The sequence below is a fragment of the Manis pentadactyla genome, chromosome 10 (genome assembly GCF_030020395.1).
Source record: "Manis pentadactyla isolate mManPen7 chromosome 10, mManPen7.hap1, whole genome shotgun sequence".
NCBI lineage: Eukaryota > Metazoa > Chordata > Mammalia > Pholidota > Manidae > Manis > Manis pentadactyla.
In genome coordinates, this window is record NC_080028.1 from 128197451 (window position 1) to 128216201 (window position 18751).

The 18751-nt window shown below is 58.9% G+C and overlaps 1 protein-coding gene across 4 annotated transcripts in view; it reads right to left on the bottom strand.

Moving 5' to 3' along the window:
* Nucleotides 1-15609, bottom strand: part of UNKL (unk like zinc finger) — a 35589-nt gene extending 19980 nt beyond the window's left edge. For 2 of the 4 annotated variants that reach the window (XM_036915856.2, XM_036915855.2), the window contains exons 1-8: nucleotides 15473-15609; nucleotides 14543-14752; nucleotides 6660-6836; nucleotides 6282-6415; nucleotides 3359-3494; nucleotides 3162-3279; nucleotides 841-925; nucleotides 161-246 (exon numbers count right to left, since the gene is read on the bottom strand). In XM_036915856.2, coding sequence (XP_036771751.2) covers nucleotides 161-246; nucleotides 841-925; nucleotides 3162-3279; nucleotides 3359-3494; nucleotides 6282-6415; nucleotides 6660-6836; nucleotides 14543-14752; nucleotides 15473-15549 — 1023 coding nt within the window. In that variant the 5' untranslated portion in view covers nucleotides 15550-15609. Of the gene's footprint in view, nucleotides 1-160; nucleotides 247-840; nucleotides 926-3161; nucleotides 3280-3358; nucleotides 3495-6281; nucleotides 6416-6659; nucleotides 6837-14542; nucleotides 14753-15293; nucleotides 15427-15472 lie in introns of those variants that run through there. The other 2 variants (XM_036915858.2, XM_036915859.2) reach the window with 2 other exon arrangements.
* Nucleotides 15610-18751: the final 3142 nt, after the last annotated feature.

Consider the following 18751-nt stretch of genomic DNA (forward strand, 5'->3'; position numbering starts at 1 on the left):
TCTTCTAGACTCTTCCAGAAGGAGCCACCAAGCCCACAGGCACTGCTCACCACCGTGTCACCCAGAGATCACATCCACCTGTGCCCCTAGCAGTTCATTAGACCCAAACACCACCGCAGGCCACTTGCAGGACCTGCTGAGATGCTCGCTGTCCACTTACGTTTCCAGGCCAGCCGCCGTCGGCCGCGGTGCTGCCGGTGCAGGGCAGGTCTCGGCAGCCCCAGCCGTTGGCTGTTCCGAGGCTCTCTGCCGAGAAAGGGGGCAGCAGGCTGAGTGGCGACAACAGGACAACGTGCATGGAGCCTTCAGTTAAAGGTCTCCCACAAACCAGGGACTGAGCATGCGCCAGCCCGGAGCCGTCCAAGGCCCTCCAATCACGTGGTCTGAACGGCAGAAAACTGCAAACTTCCCTCCCCTCTGGACTGGAGGGCACCACTGCCCCAGGCACCAGAACCCAGACCCAGACGGAGTTCCAGAGGAAGCCCTCGGGCCCTGAGGAAGGCTGCGTCTGCGAGCTTGCTCCCGCCACTGGGGTTCGTTTCCACCTTTGGGAACATTTTACAGGCCAATCTGGCCATCTAACTAACACGTGCCAGCACCTGGCTGCTGCAGCTAGGACCCCAGAACACCCAGAGGCACAACCACCTGGGTCCCAAGAGGGCAGCGCGGTCCCAACCTGGGAGCCCGGCCTGCAGCGGGCACAAAGGGCAGCGTGGCTGAGCGGCACTGACAGTCCTCCAGGGGCTCCGAAAGGCATGTCAGGCCTTCCCGGCCCCGGCCCTGGGAGCCTGCTCCAGAGGAGGGGCGTCTAGTGAGGCCTGGTGGGCATCAGGTACTTACTTTCCACGTGTGCAAAGGCACAGAAAGGACCCCGAGGGCAGAGGCCAGTCTGGCGCATGTCGTTGCACCTCGTAGATTTGTAGATCTGGGGAGTGAATATAAAACAGTGAAATGAAATGGGGAGGCTGGACTGGAAACGCGTGTCCACGGGGAGTCCTGGGTTGGCTGAGTCATGACGCAGAGAATTCATCTCCAAATCCTAATGGGATTGGCAAAGAAGAGCGTGGACTTGGCCCCCGCCCCCAGCCCACTTTCAGTCCGGGGTTCCCTCCTCGGCACAGAGCCGGTCAGCCTGGGCACCAGCTCCCGTACCCCGTCCTTGAAATCGCATACACAGACACCTTCCCCACCGGGTGTGTCCTGGAAGCTGCACCTGCTCATGTATCTGGTGTACACTAGGTGCTCAGGAAACGCCTGTTAAACACCACATGGTCTGCTCTGTGGGGTCAGGAATTCTCATGCGTCCACCCACGCGGGTCCGCCCTGAGGCGCACCAGAACCCAGGGCACGGACCCCCACACTCTTGTCCAGATCCCAAGCTGATGCCCTCAGGAAGCCTTCCCCAGCCACCCCACCCCCTCCCCGCTTCGGCTCTCCCACAGCCTGCACTGAGGTTTTGCGGCCCACCAACAAAACCCATTTTAAAGGGTCTGAGTTTGGAACCAAAAATATCAGGAGGCCAGATGTCACTTCCCATGCGTTTCGAAGCACGGAATCTCTGAGCAGAACACAAGTCAGGACACGAACAGCATGGCTGGCCGCAGTGGCCGCCTGTCAAGTCCAGGCAGCTCGAGCCCCCGGCTCCCGAGGGAAGGGTGCTCCCACCAGCCCCAGCTTCGCCTCCCTGGGCGTGAGCAGACATACGGTGCACACAGGCGGCAGACACCCCGGGGTAAGTGTCCACGACATGGATGTTCCTGTACCTGACCTGTTGCCGACATCACTGGGGAGTCTGAACCCAAACTGGGCACGACAGCCCCGAGGTTGACAGCCACCTCTTCCTTCTCCACTAAAAGCGTGGTTGAAATACCCACATGCCATTAAGAACCGACAGAAGTAGTATCCCCTGGGCTTTAAGTCCCAATTCAGCGCCTATGTGATCCACATATAAGGCTGTCTGCTCGGGAGATGGGTTAGAATCCAAGGGTAGCAAGAGCCCCAGAGACGAGCGGGAACAGCAACGGGCTCGGGTGCAGGGCTGGGGGAGGGGTGGGGCCTTTGTGTGCCAACGCCTCTGGTGTGAACCAGCACAAAATGTTCTGAGTTTCAAAGCTGAATGAATGAATGGACACGTAAACAAAGGAAGGACCCAGGAGAGGAAAAAAACTGACCTGCAGCCAGAGGGCACGCAGTGTAGAGGCCAGGACGTCATCGCAGCCGACGACGAGCCCAGTGCCTCGAACTCCAGGCTCAGCACCCCCGGCCCCAGGCCACAGCCACTAGTGCCTCAAGCCAGGGCAGTGGCCATTCACCAGAGCCCACGTAGGCCACATGGCGCCCTCTGCCCCCAAGCTGTCGCCCTCATCCCGCGTGGCACTGGCCAGTCCCATTTCCTGCTCTCCGGCTTGGCCACTCCCCTCCGCCTCTCCCCCACTGTCCCCCACGCCATCTTCGTCCCCATCAGCCCGCCTCTCCCCACCTCGTGTGCACAGCACCCGCCCCCGCCTGCTGTGCAGGTAGAAGTCTGGGCCCAGCACCCAGCCTGGCCCCGGCCCGCCACTCTCCCTGGCCACGTGCTCACTGGCCATTTCAGCACCAAGGGGGCCGTGGGCTTGCCCACTTTTAACACAGATCCAAGTGTGCTCTGGTCAACTCAGCAGGCTCTGGCTATCCACACCCCACACGTTCCAAAGGAAGGGTGGGCCTCATTCAGCCAGCTCCTGGGAGGTGACCTCTGGGCTCCTGAAATGTCCCACCGCTAAGTGCCTGTTCACTTGACCTTGGGCCACTCGGCATCATTCCTCTGAATGGGCTTGAAACAGGTCAGCACATCTACACAACCGACCCCCAATACAAGCCCTGGATGCCAAGGCTAGGTGACTTCCTGGCTTGGCAACACTGCCACTGCATACAGGAGGCAAAGCAGGAGAGTGGCTGGAAGCTGGTGCCCAACCTCCCGGGACCCCGCCCCGCCGGGACCTGCCCTGTGCTCATCTCGTCTGGCCCCTCTCAGGGCAGGAACATTGACTGTGGACATCACAGCTCTGTGCAGTTCTGTGAGTCCTTCCAGGTGATCACTAGAGCTGAGGGTGGTCTTAGGGACCCCAGCACAGCAGGAAGGGCAGTGACCCAGACCCGTCCCCGCAGCCAGGCCCGCGCACCTCGGGGTGGAACTGCTGCTCCGTGCGGGAATGGCAGTACAGGCAGCTGTCCCCGCTGTCACACCTTGAGGGCTCGCCCCATTCATCGCCGAGCTTCACACTGGGGCACGGTGTGGACCTGGGGCCAAGGAAGCGTCACCGGGGGCTCAAGAGACATCCGTCCATGTGCCCCCATACCTGGAGGCCCCAGGGCCCACCTGTACTGGAACCTCCGGGGGTCCCGCCGTCTGTCCCTGCCATTGTGGTAGTGTGGACACGCATAGCCTTGGCGGCACAGGCGTGGCGGCTTCGGGCACTGCTCGGTCTTGTAGCTGCCCAGCACGAAGTTGGTGTCTGAAAAGCAGGGTCCCCATGGAAACACGCATGCACGTGCTCACAGCTAAAAGGAGGCAATGAGAGCGCCTGGCAGCGCACGACGGCGAATGCCCTGTGGCCCGCCCACACCCACACAGTGCTCAGTCACGAGAAGCAGGGCCCCCACACTACAGCACAGACACCTGAGAACGTGGCGCTCGTAAGGAACGCCGGATATAGAGGCTGCCCAGTGTGCGATGTGGTCCCTCCTCCTCAGGGAAATGTCCAGAGCAAGTGGTACATAGACAGGGAGTGGGTGCGAGGCTGCCTGCACAGCGGGAGGTGGGGAGGAGTGGCCGCGAGCGGGACGGGGCTTCTCTGGGGGAACCAAGCCATGCTAAAAGCCACCGAAACGCACTTGGGCGTAGTTCATCTGAGCCCTGACATGCATGACGGACTCTGGGTGACAGTGACATGTCTATGCAGGGTCGCCAAGTGTGGCTAGGGTCCCTCTGTGGTGGGGATGGCACCATGGAGGCTCAGAATGTGGGGACCCAGGGCGCTTGAAACTGCTCCAGAAAATAAAGCCTGGTTTTGGAGATGGTTAACTTTACATCATTTGAATTTTACCACAAAGCAAAAACAAACAAAAAGCCACCAGGGGTCATTGAAAAGCAGGAACACGAGAGAAGGTTCTAAGATCACATCCATTGTTGGGCTCATTGATGACTTACACGTGCTGTTGTTTAGTGACACTTGCTCAGCAGGGCTGAACGTGCGCTGGGGGAAAGGCAAAGGCCGGGGCAGGTCACAGCCGCTCCCGGGAGCAGGCAGCACACGGGCATCCAGGTGAGAGCTAATCCCTCACTGTCTACCCACGCCAAGGCCGCCGGAGTGACTCACTGAGCGACAGGGGGTGTCAGCCGCACGGCAGGGATGGACAGAGCAAGGGCGTCAGGGGAACAGAGAAGCCGACTTTAAGAAAAAATTTTAAGTTTGTTCACCAGGATCAACCAAGCGCCTCATGCAGGCAGGTACGAGGTCCTGCAGTCAGCAGCAAGAAACCCAGACGTGAGCAGCGCAGCAGCGACTGTGAGACCCAGGCCCCCAGGCGCCTTCCACGCTGCGGAGTGCACGTCCAGGCCGCACGCCCGGAGAACAACACAGACATGCACTCACAGTCGCTGGAGCAGTGAGACGTGCTGTCTGGACAGACCCGCGCATGAAGATGCGCAGTGAAACGGGGCATGTGCCTTCGTGGTGGTGGAGGACGCCTAAATGCAGCCAGTGACGGAGACGCCAGGGTAAGCTGGGGCCCACCTGGATGGTGGGATGTCAGCAGTGAGGAGAGACATGCTGCCTGGCCAGGAAGACACGGGCAGCCCAGATGCACCGGGCTAAGACAGGCGGCCAGTCTGCAAGGATGGGGAAGCAGGCCTGGGGCGGCTCTCCTGAAGGAGGCGATGACCTTTGGCGCCCCGCGTCCACCCAGAACCCCGGGAGAGCAGGAGCCAAGGCCCCTAGCTGGACACCTCCAGCCCAGGTCTGCACTCAGGCCTCCGACATCGGGGCCCGCCTGTCCCACCACCGCCTCCAGCCCCGGATGGTGGGGGGACCCCTGCCGGGGAAGATGGAACGCGGACCTGGGTACCCGCAGGCTGGAAAACAAGGAAAGAAGTTCCCCTGGGCGCTCTCCAGAGCAGCAAAGCCTGGAGTAAAGCATGTGCCCTTGGGCACAGGCAGCAGGAGGCTGCAGGCCCACAGCCACTCTCTGTGGGGACTGTCCCCTGAGGAGGGACAACACAGCACGGGGACAAGGTCCCCCAGGCCTCCCCACTCTCCTTGGCGCTGCCCCGGAAGGGGCAGCCCTGAGTCCCTGCCCGGCTGGCAGGAGCCACTTGCAGTGCCAGCTGGCCACTAGGTACGTGGAGTGAAGGGCAGGTGGAGGGGAGGGGATGGGAAAGGGTCGCACAGTGGCCAGACCAGCTCACCCAGGCCCCACAGCCCCGGAGAAGGCGCTTGGAGGGGCGGAGCAGGGCGCGCAGCGGGCAGGTGTGGGAAGAGAAGTCATCGCTGGGAGAATGGCGTTAAAGCACCATCAGTGTGTGACATCAGTGACTCAAGTTCGAGGAACGGGTCATGGGGGGGCGCTTTGTGAAATGCCACTGCCCGTGAGATCTCCAGACAGGCAAAGCCACAGACAGGGCCAGCAGCAGGGGTGCTGGGGGCCGGCTTCTACCTGGGGGGATGGAATGTTCTGGAACCAAAAGGTGATGGTGGTTGCACAACACCATGAATGTGCTAAAGGACATGGAACTGTCCACTTTGAGACAGTTTAAAATGGTGAATTTATGTTTTGTGTTATTTTAAAAAACCCAAACCTTCACTGCCCACAGCCAGCCTCTGTGCAGCCTGCTGGGAATGCAGGCCCCATGGTCCCAAGGGACATGGCCAGGGACTCCTGTTCCTGACAAACCCCACAGACCCCGAAGCTGCTCATCTGAAGGCCACATGGTGCCCAGCAGGGTGGGGACTAGGAGGGGGTGCGGGCACCTCTGGGAGCGGGGCAGTGGGCCAGCCGGCCTGGGGGGCGCCCGGGAGGAGCTGGGCCACTGTGCAATCCCCTCCCCACGGTGACTGAAGCTGGCCCCGCCGAGAAGCTGCCCCAGGCAAAGGTCCAGGGCAGCCTGCAGGACCTGAGGCCGGAGGCCAGGTCCCAGGCAGCCACTGCCCCTGAGGAGCTGAGGGCGGAATCCCAACTCGGCCTGAGTCCCCACCTGATCTGGAGGCGCTGCCCCACCCCCATCAGCGGGGCCCCGGGGTTACCTTGCCACCGGGGGTCCTCGCCCAGGACCTTCTCGATCATGGCCTGGCTGGCCAAGACCCCGGGCTGCAGGTCAGGGAGGCCGTCCCCACTGCCGAGCTGGCCATTCTGCAGGGCTTCCTGAGCCTGCAGCTCCCTACAACCAAATGACACGTGGGGACAGTGCTGAGGTGTGTCCAAAGCCCGTCCTGAAGGCGAGGGTAACACTTGGTCCTGGCACCGTACGGAGCCGCCCGCGAGGCCCTGGAGATACTGCTGGCCTGGAGGGTCCAGGAAGGGTGTCCACGGGCCTCGGGCACCCTCATGCTCTAGGCGGGTGAAGCCGGAAGTCCAGGGAGGAGCCCGCCTCCCGCCTGCCCAGCGCAGGGCGCCCAGCTCACCTGACATCACACACTGGTGGCCGCAGGTCCAGGGGGCCATGGGCGAAGGCGCAGTGCAGCCCGTTCCTCAGGCAGTGACCCCGGGCGTCGGTCTCGTGGATGCAGATGCCCGTCTTGTAGTAGCGCAGGTGGTACTTGCGCTCCGTGTCGCCCGCCGTCCGGTGCAGGTAGGGACACCTGGGGGCAGAGAGGCAAATGTGCTGTTGGGCCCCTGGGCTGAGGGCCACCTCCAGCCCCACCTGCAGCCCCACCTGCAGCCCCACCTGGCCGGCAGCGCCCCACATCTGCTCCAATCCAGGTGGGACACCACAGGGCCAGCCCCCATGAACCCCTCAATATGCAGCAGAAAAACACACCCCATTTCCCTGAAGACCACACTTCATAATTTTCAAATAAAGTGTGGAAGTAAAATTTAGCCCCTGGACACAGCCATGTCCTTCATTTTTCCTGTCAAGCGTCATCAGGTAAGGGGCTGCAGCCTCCCCCGTGCCCTACCAGGTGCTTTTGGGGACCCCTCAGGGGAGGGAGGGAAGGAGCCTGGGGAGAAACACGGGGGCCTGCATGTGGCTGGGGGAGGAGGCTGGCGGGAGAAGACTGGCAGAAGAGCGGCAGGCGAGTGCGGCGTCACAGGCGCCAGTGCCAGGCCTTCCCAGGACAGGGAGCAGCAGCAGGCTCGTGCTGTGGGGAGGCCACAACTGCAGGGGGTTTGGAAGGTTCTGGCACAAGTGGGGCAGGGAAACTGAGCCCGCCTTGAGGTTGGTACCTCCCGCAAGAGCCAGAGACACAGAAGAGGGGAGGGGATGTGCCAAGACCCTGGCCGGCAAGGTCCCCAAGAGGTCCGAGGGACAAGGCAGGGGGGCCATCACTGCCATCCCCAGTCTCAGGCAAGGCCTCTCACCTCCAGCGATGGCCTGGGGCACCACGTGGGGCTTGGGAACGGCTGCCAGGCAAGCTGTGGACCTGGGTGCTGGGCATACCTGTGGGGAAGGTGGCGCTGTGCTGCCCAACAAGTCCCCAAAGAGAGAAAACACCTTAGTGGCTGTCCAGTCTAGACCCCTGACTACAAGAGGAGATGCACCCCAGACCTTACTGAGCACCTGAGGTGTTCAAGGCACACGGGGGGACACAGGACGTCATGCCCCTAGAGTTTCCGGGGGCACTGAGAGCCCCCTGTGGGGCCCGGCAGCCCCATTTCAGAGGCACACCCAGAAGCGGAGGAGGCAGGGCCTAGAAGAGCTGTCAGGGCCCAAGACGCAGCAGCTCCAAGCCGGAAACGGCCCGCAAGCCCATCACACCGCGGTCTCTGCAGACAGCGGGACGACCCTGGGCCGGCTCAAGGCACCAAGCCCCGACACGCGATCTGAACGGGGGGAGCCCTGCAGGCCTAGGTTCAGTGAGAGGACACCCCAAAGGACACACACTGGGCGGCCCCACTCGGGCAAGGCCCCCAGAGCCGTCAGATTCGCAGACACAGAAAGTGGTGGGTGGGCACCTGGGGCGGGGGCGGGGGAGTGACTGTAATGGGGACAGGGTATGTTTGGGAAAATGGGAAGAATCAGAAATCGGTGGTGACGGTTGAATAATGACCGTAACAATGTCACTGAAATGACACTTAAAAATGGTTAAAATGGCAAATTTATATTACGTGTATTTTATTGTAATTTTAAACAAAGTTCCCTGAAGACAGAGGACAGAGAAAAGACAGATCTTTATATGTTTGTATGAGATGTACTATCCCTATGGAAAAGCACAAGGTTCGTCCCTGGACAGCATGCGGCCCCATCACAAACCAACAGCAAGCACGGGCACTGGCCCTCTGGGCAGGACGGCAGCACCCAGGCCCGGGGCCACACTTCCTGCTGCATGGCAGGAACTGGAATAGGCCAAAGTACACCACGAGGGGCTCCAGGCAGCACTTCGGGAGGTGCTTGCGTAAAAGCCCTTTCTCCAGAGAGGGTATACACACCCAGCTTGCTCAGGCTCGTCCCAGCCTTTGCACAGGCGCTGCTGTGGGGCCCATCTCGGGGCGCCAGACGGTTGAGGCGGTCCCAGGGAGCCTGACTAGAACACAGGTCCTGCCCCACTTTTCACAGAATATAGACACTAACACCACAAACAAATAACTTGTAAAATAAAGAGGCCAGGAGCTCACAGAGCAACGGGCTGGAGAAATGAAGAACCTACAGACAGAAACGCAAGTGGCTCTCCACCACACAGGCACCAGCCCTGCTTGTGACAAGGCAAACGCCACCTGCCCAGCGGGGCTGGGCTCCAGGGAGCAGCCACATGGCTGGCAGGCCTGCACAGCTCAGCAGCCTCTCTGGACAGGAGCTTGGCACACGTACCAAGACAGCAGGCAAACTCACCCTCTGACCTAGCAATCCCGCTTCTCGGGAGCCCCAGAGGCGCCCGCAGAGAGAAAAGGGAAACAAGGCCTGTGTGTGATTGCCAAGGCCAGAATGACCTGGGCCAGGGGATGAGCGTGGGGCTGGAGCAGCCCTGCAGGACGGGGTCCACGTGGATGGCTATGGAGGGGTGCCAGGAGGTGCCAGCTGGGAGAACCCCTGGGAAAGGGGGTCCAGCATGCCGATTATCTGGGGACCAGGGGCAGGAATACATATGCATCTGCCGACATCAGGACTCATGCCAGGAGGAAGCTATGGTTCCACAGGGAAGGGTCTCAGTCTGGGGTGAGGTTCTGGAGAGGGTTCCAGGAGGTTGGACAACACCGCCTGGACATCACACCCCCAGACCAGGTGCAATGAAACAGAATCAAACACACTAAGTCAACAGGAAAGCAGCCATTTTAAACGTCCCACTCCTCAGAAGTCCTTGTGCATGCAAAACGAGTCTGCGTGGGCCACCAAGCACAACGGCCTCAACAGGTCCAACCACCACCCGGTCACGCTGAGCTGAGGGGAGGCACCTGGTGTGACAGCACGGTGCAGTCCAAGCTGCACACGTGCACACACACCCACGTGTGCGTCGTGCACACACCTGCCCCCCATGCACATGCCTCCCCCCATGCACGCATCTGCCCCCCATGACACACCTGCCCCCCATGCATGCATGCGCTCCCCCCCACACCCCACGCACATGTGCACACAAGCTCCCGCGCACCCAAGCAATTCGCCAGCACCATCTGGCCTCCTCTCTGTCCATTACCATAGAAGCCAGAACCCAGCTGCAGCCCCCCTGCCTCACACTGAGCACCAAAGGCTCTATTTCACTCGGAGCATGTCGCCTCCTGCTTAGTACAGACTGAGAAGCGTGAGCCAACCTTAAAACACCAGGGAACATTGATGGGAAGAACACGGCCTCGCCTTTAGAGCACCTAAGAGGTGAAAGGGGAAACTCAGAGAAAACACTGTGGCAAAGGCAGGCCCCCCTGCTCGAGGCAGCGGAGACCCAGGGGGCCGCTCAGCACTGCATGCAGACCCGTCCTTGCAGGCGTTCCTGAGTCACTCCTGGGCTGCGTGCAGGCGACCGCTGGGCCCTGCCAGCCCCGCCCCCACGATGTGACCCTGTGGGACTCAGTTCCACAGGGCACCAAATTCACGGTGGCATCTATGGTTCTCAAACCCATCCACAATTGGTGATGCCAACAGTCTGATTACAACAGGGCTGCCTTGGTAGCAGCATGTGGCAGCCCACGTTGAACACGGTCTGCCATGACACCCTGGGTGGGACCACTGAGCCAGGAGGCAGGGTCTAGCAGGCATCCAGCAGGGGCTCAAGATGGCCAACTGTCCCAGGAAAGCCTGAAATTGGCCCCATTCCTCGGGCCACTCTCACTTGAAACAAGGGGGTGCCCACCAAGCTATGCCTGTGGTGTGAGTGCCAGGTGGCCAGCAAACTCAGACGCACGTGCATCCACCTCGGCCTCGTCTGGGCCACGGCCTCACACTGCGGTGTGTGTCAGCGTCCCTGCAGGGCCTGCTGGCCCCAGAACATCCAAGCCCGCCAGTCCATACGGGACCTCGGGACAGAACTGCAGGCAAGGGGAGCCACTGGCCACAGACGGACACAGTGCAGCAGGACTCCCTCCTGGTCCTTGGGGGCTCAGACACAGGTGGGGAGACTGGAAGGACTGAGGAGCAAAGCTGAATGTGAGTGACAGCGGAAAGACGGAGAGGGATCCGTGCACGGCAGACAACGACAGGCAGGGTCAGAGCGCAAGGGCAGGCAGGCTGGGGATGGCAGAAACATGGCCCTTGCAGGGAAAAGCCTGTGACAGCCCACACCTGCATGCTGACCACACACCTGTTCAGCCCTGCGGCCCCAGCCTGGGGTTTCCAAGGGCCGCCCCAGACTCCCGAGCTAGGATGCAGCCCCTCACCCAGACGGTTGGCTCTGGTGACGGAGCTACCACCTCCTTGGCCTGTGCCTTCTCCCGGGGAATCCGCCTCTGCCAAGGCCTCCGCAGGGTGCAGCTTCCTGGACCGGGCAGTGCCTCCTGGTCACTACCCTCACTAAAACAGGAAGGGACGAAGTGCAGTGGCCACCTGGGGTTTTCACACTGTCCTGTAGTGTCTTACACGCCCAACTCAGTCACGCGACGGTGATTCCCTTCAGCAGGCTAACCCATAACCAAAAAGCGCATGTTTTCCAGGCCGGGAGCAGTCCCAGGCTCCTGAGAATTCTGCTCCTGTGTGGACCCCACCTCGGCTTTTGCCTCACCCCAAGTCCCAGCAGAGCTCACTCACAGGGTCAGTTAAAGAGTAAGTTTACAGCCCCCTAAAGTGAATGGACTTCCAGCTAAACCTTAGGTCCTCGGATACTCAAGTCTTTAAAATCAAACATCGCCGAGCATCTTTCATAGAAAGACCACACTAAAGGCACACGTGCACGCGTGGCACAGCAGCCTCACACACCAAGGGAAGTCCACGTCAGTGGGCTCCCACGAGTGGGCCCAGATTGACGAGTGCGAAGGCCACAAATCACACATCAGCAGCCCACCAGCCGTGTGGCCTGTGTCCGGGTGCCCCGTGAGCAGAGGGACGTGGGCCTGTGGCAGGCCCCCGGGGGAAGTGCAGCAGGAACCCTGGAAGAACAGGGCAGCCGACCTGGAACGTTACACCCCAGTGTGGGGTGGCCCATTGCTTCTTAAAAACATGAAAATCTGTAGCTGTGGGGGCCACTCCCCAGGGACAGCCTGTGCCCAGCAGAGCGGGTAACAAAGAAACAGGGCCACCACCTCATACGCTTATAGGGTTGGGGACTACGTGTTTTTCCCGATGAAAATGTTACTCTGGAGGAGTCTCTCAAGACCTGGGGACACCTAAGTCAGAGCCCGGCTCGCACCCAGGGCGGAAGGTGCCGAGCACACCTGGCTTCCAGGGGCCAAGGCGCGCGCCCGCCCCGATGGCCCGCGGACGGCGGGAGCAGGCTCCGGGGGGGTGCCCGGCCGTCCACACCCCGCGACGCCCTCAGGGCAGCCTTCAGGGCGGGGCCGGACGCCCACCCGCCGCCGGACAGTCTCTTTGCTCGTAGCCCCAGGAACGTCTGGGCTCGCCCGGGGCGGAGGGCAGGTGCCGACTCCCACGGGTGCGGCCACGTGACCCGGACGGCCAATCGCAGCCCGCGCCGGGGAGGGGGCGTGCCCACCAGGGCAAAGGGCTCCCAGGAGGGGGGCCCCTCCGCCCCAGGGCGCTCGACCCCACAGGAGAGGGGGCGACAGCTGGGTGCCAACCTGCCTGTGGCCGCCGTCCCTCCTGGCCCCCAGCTCAGCCCCAAGGTGCCCCGCCAGCGCCCAAAACGCTGGACGCTTCTCCGCCTGGCCTCGGCTTGAAGGGTCTTTGCTCTCTGGAACATACTCGGGGTTTGGAATACTAGGCCGGTGATACGAATGTCCGAAATGGAAATTCCAACGACCAGCGAACCGAAATAAAAAGGCCCTGTCCCTGCGCGGAGGGGAGCACCTGGTCACGAATCCTCGTGGGGCCGGAATGCTGGTTGACGGGGCACACTGGGCCGTCCGTGCGTGGGTGGCGGGAAGGCCCTCGCCCACGGCATGAGCGGGAGTCACCGAGCAGAGCCCCCGCGAGCCGGCTGGCCCGTCAAACACACTCCTCCTGAGCGTCGGAAGCCAGTCATCCCCTGTGCTCAGTAAAAGTTGGCAACAACGTCTTCGGGAGACGCAGTGACTCCCCTGATTAGTGTGGGTGCACAGGGTGCTCCCAAGACCCAGGGCAAACCACCATGCTGGTCGCACCCTTCCTGTTTCTAAGAATAATCTGCATGCCATTTAGACTGCATGTTCATAATAAATAATGACACCCAGTTATTTTTTAAATTACTATTTGGGCCAAGCTTAAAATGATCTCCTACACCTACCACGTAGGTAGGTGCTCACCAGAGCACCCTTCATCCCGTAAGAACTGGACACCACCCCGACGCCCCGACGCCCCGCAGCAGGGCTGAACCAATACCAGAACATCCAGTGCTGGAACCTGAAAAAGCTGTTAAAACGTGCTTTCTTTTCACGCATTAAAAAGCATCACCAGAGAATTCTGCTACTTAGTCCCCCACACTGGCCTATGGAATGGGGTCAGACAGGCCCGGTGGATGGACCCCCGCACCACAGCCAAACAGCAGCGTCCCCCAGGCGAGTCAGGACCCAAGGTCCGGAGAGGTGACTGACGCGGTCATGGGAGGTGAGGGACCAGATGCCAGGCCTCAACCAGACAAAAATATCTCTTCTGAAAACTCATTTGCAGAAAATGTCGGCTCACGAAGCAATTAAACGATGTACTTTCAAAGCTTCACAGAATATGGCACGGTCGTGACCGAGGCGGGGCTGGGCATGTTACTTCAACGAGCTTAAAGCTGCCTTCGCAGCACTACTGAACTGTCTGGTGTTCAAATGAAGACTTCTCGGTGAGTGTACAAGGTCTGTGAGACCCTATACCATGGATTGAAAGTCCACTCCCTGGCCTAAGCATTTTTGGGAAATGAAATAGAACAGACTTCACCCTGGTCTCTGCACGTGGCAGGGTGATAACCGGAGAACCAAATCCCCTCACAGGATCCGGGGATGGAGCCCAAAGGACCACCCCCGAATCAGACTCACAGCCACACAAAAGCTGAACAAGCTGCTCTTTCCAGAGGGCTGGAGGGCACAGTGCTGCCACCCCACCTCCAGGAAGGACCGGATACCCTCCTTCCTCTTCACACAGCCCACAGGGAGAAAGCAAGACCTCCCGCTACCGATTTCTGCCCATTAGATGAATATACAATCTGACTGTATTTTCCTGTTCTACATATGTCAAAATAAGGACATCTGTTCGTGATACCACTAGGAAAATTGTAAAAGAAAAAAATCGAACCAAAACTTTGATTTCTTAAACTTTAAATGTGTTACATAAATGAGTCTGTAAATAAACTTTCCTATCAATTAAAAAAACATTTAACATATAAACTGCAAGAAAGCAAATCTTCTAGGTACATTTGCGTCGTCTAAACGAACATTTTAACCCCTGACTGAAAACCAACCCCCTACTACTAAATGGTCCTAAACCCAAAAGGTATAAGGGCTGGTTCTAATGCAGGAAAATTTGAAAACTGTGTCACAGTCGAAAGCGGGAAGTGAAGCCAAATCGGTTAGCGCCAGGTAGGGGCGATCCCGGAGACCCGTAGGCACAGTCCTCCCTTGCTGGCCTAAACACAGGGGAAAGTCCCCGCCCCCACCGGTGCTCACGGAAACAATTCAGAGTAAAAATACGGCCCCCTGTACAGGTGCCAGGCGCTGGAAAGGAAAGGGGACCCCAAGGGGAGGCGGAGAAGGCCAAGTGCAAGCCAAGTGCAGGCCAAATGGAGGTTAAGGGAGGCCCGGGGAGGCGGGGTGGAGGCCGAGGGAGGCCGGGGAGGCGGCGCGCACTCACTCATCGCCGTCGGGGCACACGCCGCTGGCCTCGTCATACTTGGAGCAGTACACGTCTGGGCTGTAGTTGAACGTGCCGTCGCGCCTGCGGAGCGGTCTGCGCCGACGCTGATTTAGGAAATGCCAATGGAAACAGGTAAATGGCCTGTGCTGGGTGCACTTGTGCTGCACAAACAGGGCGCACTGCTCTGTCCTAAACTCCTTTAGATACCTAAAAAGACAAACAGCGTTGCGGGTCGCTTCCGCCGCCGGCAGGCGGCCCCGGTGACTCGTAGGCGGGGCCCTCCCCAGGCGCGACCCCCACGCAGAGTCCGGGCAGCCGCCTCCAACCCCAGCCCCCAAACCCAGCCCCGGCGCGTTCCTCGGATGCCGGGCACGGACCCCGACCCGGGAGGGATTCCCGGCCCCAGGCGGGAGCCCCCTACTCCGAATCCAGACGGCCCCATTTCACCCTCCCGTCCACCCTCAACCTGGGCGCGTTCCGTGGTCCCCTACCCCAGGCGCAGCCCCTCATCCCCGACCCCAGGAAAAGCCCCCATTCCGACCACAGACGCAACCCCCAATTCAGGCGCGACGCCGCGACCCAGCCCAGGGGCCATCCCCGACCCCAGGCGGAGGCAGCCCGAGTCCAGATGGCTGCCCGCCCCCTCGAGCCCAGGCGCATTTTTCGCGGTTCCCGACCCACGACTCTGGCTGCGTCCCCCAGCCCCCAGGCCCAGATGCCACCCGGACCCGGGCCACCGCCTCCAGACCTCAGGCGGCGGCAGCCAGCTGGGAACGTGGGCCGCGGCCCGGAGCCCAGGCGCGGGGCGCGGGGGGCGGCGCGGGCCCCAGGCCGCACCCGGCGGCGGCATCCGGGCCCGGGGCGGGGGCGCAGGCGCGCGGGCCGGGGGACGCACACCCCCGCCCGCCGCGGCCGCCGGGCGCTGACCTGTAGTGGGTCGGCTTCTCCGTCTGCGGGGGGGACCCGCTCAGCGCCGCCGCCGCCGCTTTCGAAACCGACGGCATTTTCAGTCAAAACAATGCAGCGCGCATGCGCCGCGGGCCCGCCCCCGCCCCTCCGGATCTGCCCGCGCCGAGCCCCCCGCGCCCTCCACCCCGCCGGCCCCGCCCCGGCCGGCAGGACACGCCCCGGACACGCCCACGCCCCTGCGGGACTGGCGGCCGCGCGCGGACCCCGGACTCGGTGCGCGAGGGACACTCCCCGAACGCGCCGCCGCTGCCACTCGTGTCCCTCCCGGGTCCGTATCGCCCCAACCGGCTCCGCGTCCACACGCCCCGGACCCAGTCCGTAGGTCCCTGGACCTCGGCCCCTGGTCCCACGCACACACACCGCAAGCCCCGCGCAGCCCTGGGACCAGATGGAGCGGACAGGTGCCCGGCGTAGACCCCGTGCACAGGCTGCTCACACTGGCACTTCACTCTTCGGTCCACGCTGACCCGGACGCAGGGGCCAGCGTGACAGGATGGGGGCAGATGGGCCCGGCTGCCCATGGCACGGGAGTTCCTTTTAGGGCGCACGAACAGGTCCTAAAACGAGCTTGCGGTGATGGTGCCCCAGTGACTATACTAAACACTTTTTGATTGCGTAAATGGGTGAGTAATATGTGAACTATGTTATCAATAAAGTTGACTTTGATAAAGGAATCCAAAAGGCTTACAGTCATCCCACCTTGAAGGTGGGATGGGGGAGGGTGGGAATTTGGGGAGCAGGCAGCAGCTACCAGGACCCTGGGCAGCCGCTGCAGACAGGGCCCTGGAAGAGGAAGGAGGGAGGGAGACCTCAGGCCTAAAGCACATTATTTTGTAAATATATGGCATAGGAGACATTATTTTAAATGTTCAACCTCACTAGTAATTTTTTAAAATACAAATTAAAACAATGAAGAGCCCATGGGCAGGCTGCCTCCCCTCCGGATGACAAGCAGCGCCAGGGAGCTGCGAGCAAGGCACGTCGGGAGCAAGTGTGGCTGGGAGGGCTCCTGGGGACCGACCCTCTGCAAAATAATGTGTTCCATTTCTAGGAACTCTGACCTAAAAGAGTCAGAGGAAGATCAAGATTTATGTACAAAGACAATACCAGCCATTAGCAAAAACTTAAGGGCACCTAACAGCCCAGTCATCAGGAAATGGTTGAATTCTGAGACCTTTGCCAATGAGAATTGTCAGCGACATGGGACATGCTACTATTTAGGTGAAAAATAAAACATGGCCTAACAGTTCCATACATTTGTTCCCAAGTATGTTATTTTTTGAAACACAATATAGCAAAATAACAAAAGCTATCACTTGCAGGTTGGTCATCTTCCTACGTTCACATTTTCTAAATGATTGAATACTTCTACAAACATAATTTTAAACCTGATTGAAACATCAGATTTAAATCCACAACATGGCATTTCCAGAAAATCAAGCAGAATGAATCGGGGGAGGACAGGGCCCAGGAACTTCAACGTGGGATGAAAAGAACATGAAGGCTGCTGAAGGGGGGGAATGAGAAGGAATCCAGGATAATTCCAAGGTTCCCTGCTTGGAAGGACACAGAACAAAGAAACAGGAGTGGGGAAACGAAATCTATCCTGGACCTAAGGAGTCCGAAGAATCTGTGAAGCCCAGTAGAGATGTACAGAGAGCCACCTCGAGGTCAAAAAAGGAAATTTGAGACTCAAAGGAATGTGGGAATCTTTGCTGTAAAAGTGGAAGACACCCACTGTCCTCCTGACCCCTGAGGCATCTTCCCTGGGGATGAGAGAACTGTGGTGAGCTGTAAACACTTAAGGTCACGTTTCATGCTTTGGCAGAATGTTCGTGAGGCTGAGGCAGCACCCAGACATGAACGCCGCAGGGTTCTTGCTGTGCACTCAGAAGTGTTTACATTTTGAGGGGGAAACGCACAGCACTGCCAGAGCCTTCCAAGACTGCTCAGCAGCTTAGAAGACAGGAGACTATTAAGCTAACATCTCCTTCCTTGAAATTTTTTCAAGTTTTCTCCTCCACTCAACAATTTCTCATCTCACCCATCACTGCGGCTGCTTCTGTCCTAGCATGCCTACATGGGTCCACTCCTGCTCACCTCCTTACTGGGGGCTTCTCTGGGGAAGTCCCCAGCACCCTCAGAAAAGTAAAAGCTACAGCTCAGTTGGGGAAATAAGACAGGCACAAGACAGAAATAGCCAAATAATAGAAGGGCTAAAATAATGGTTTACTTATTCACTTGCTCTGCAGCTGCCCCTTTGAAAAGCCCAGGTGTCAGGAGGGTACCACCACAGTCACCAGCTGGCCTTGGGTCCCCCTTTTGCTCATGACAAAGCCCATCCCTACCTGAGGATGGCCACCCTGGAGGCACTCAGGCACTCAGGACCTGTTGCATGTGGTGTGATTTATCCTCAAAACCACAACTCCACTGTGTTCCTAAAAAATGTCTATTTACATACACACAAAAAACATCTAGAAAGACACAACCCAGTGATCACAGTGGTTATCTGAAGGCAGTAGGGCTGTTGGTGTTTCTCATTCTCTTCCTTTTGCTCATAAAGTGTCTATCTTTTCCAGATAAGTCATATTGCATTTTCTGTATCACAGTTACTTCTAATTAAAAAGATTATTCTCATTAGTTTTGGCCTTTTTTTCCTGCACGAGCTAGTGAGAGCAAAGTATAGGTTCAGTTTGAATGACTATTGCTGAAACAAAATAACACAACCAAACAGGTCACAACCATGCCAGGCCAGAAAGGTAGTCTTAGTTTCTTGCTCCTACTGACAGTGTAGCCTGAGCTATGTTTAGGTCAAATCTTGGTCTCTCCATCTTTAAAAAGTGAATATACTTGTATCGGCCCCACCTCCCTGAGAAATATAATTTACCGAGGTTTGCCAGACATTTAGAGCACTTCAGCAGAGGTCTCGTGAGAAGCCATTATATTGCCATACAGCCAGTGGCCCTCAAACATTAAGGGGAGAAACCTCCAAATAACTTTGGCACCAAAGACATATGAAGATAAAACCTTCCACTAGAAGCTTAAGTAAATAAAAGCTTCCCTTTATTATTTTGTATTTAATTCTGAATTAAGGTTTCCTATTAAGTAGTACTTGGAAAACATATCATTTAGTTACTCAAAATATCACCCTGTTATATTTGTCAAAAGAAATACTCCTCAGTTTCATCGTATCTAGAAAATCGTTGCTTTCCTAAAAATAGAGATTTGCAGAGCTGA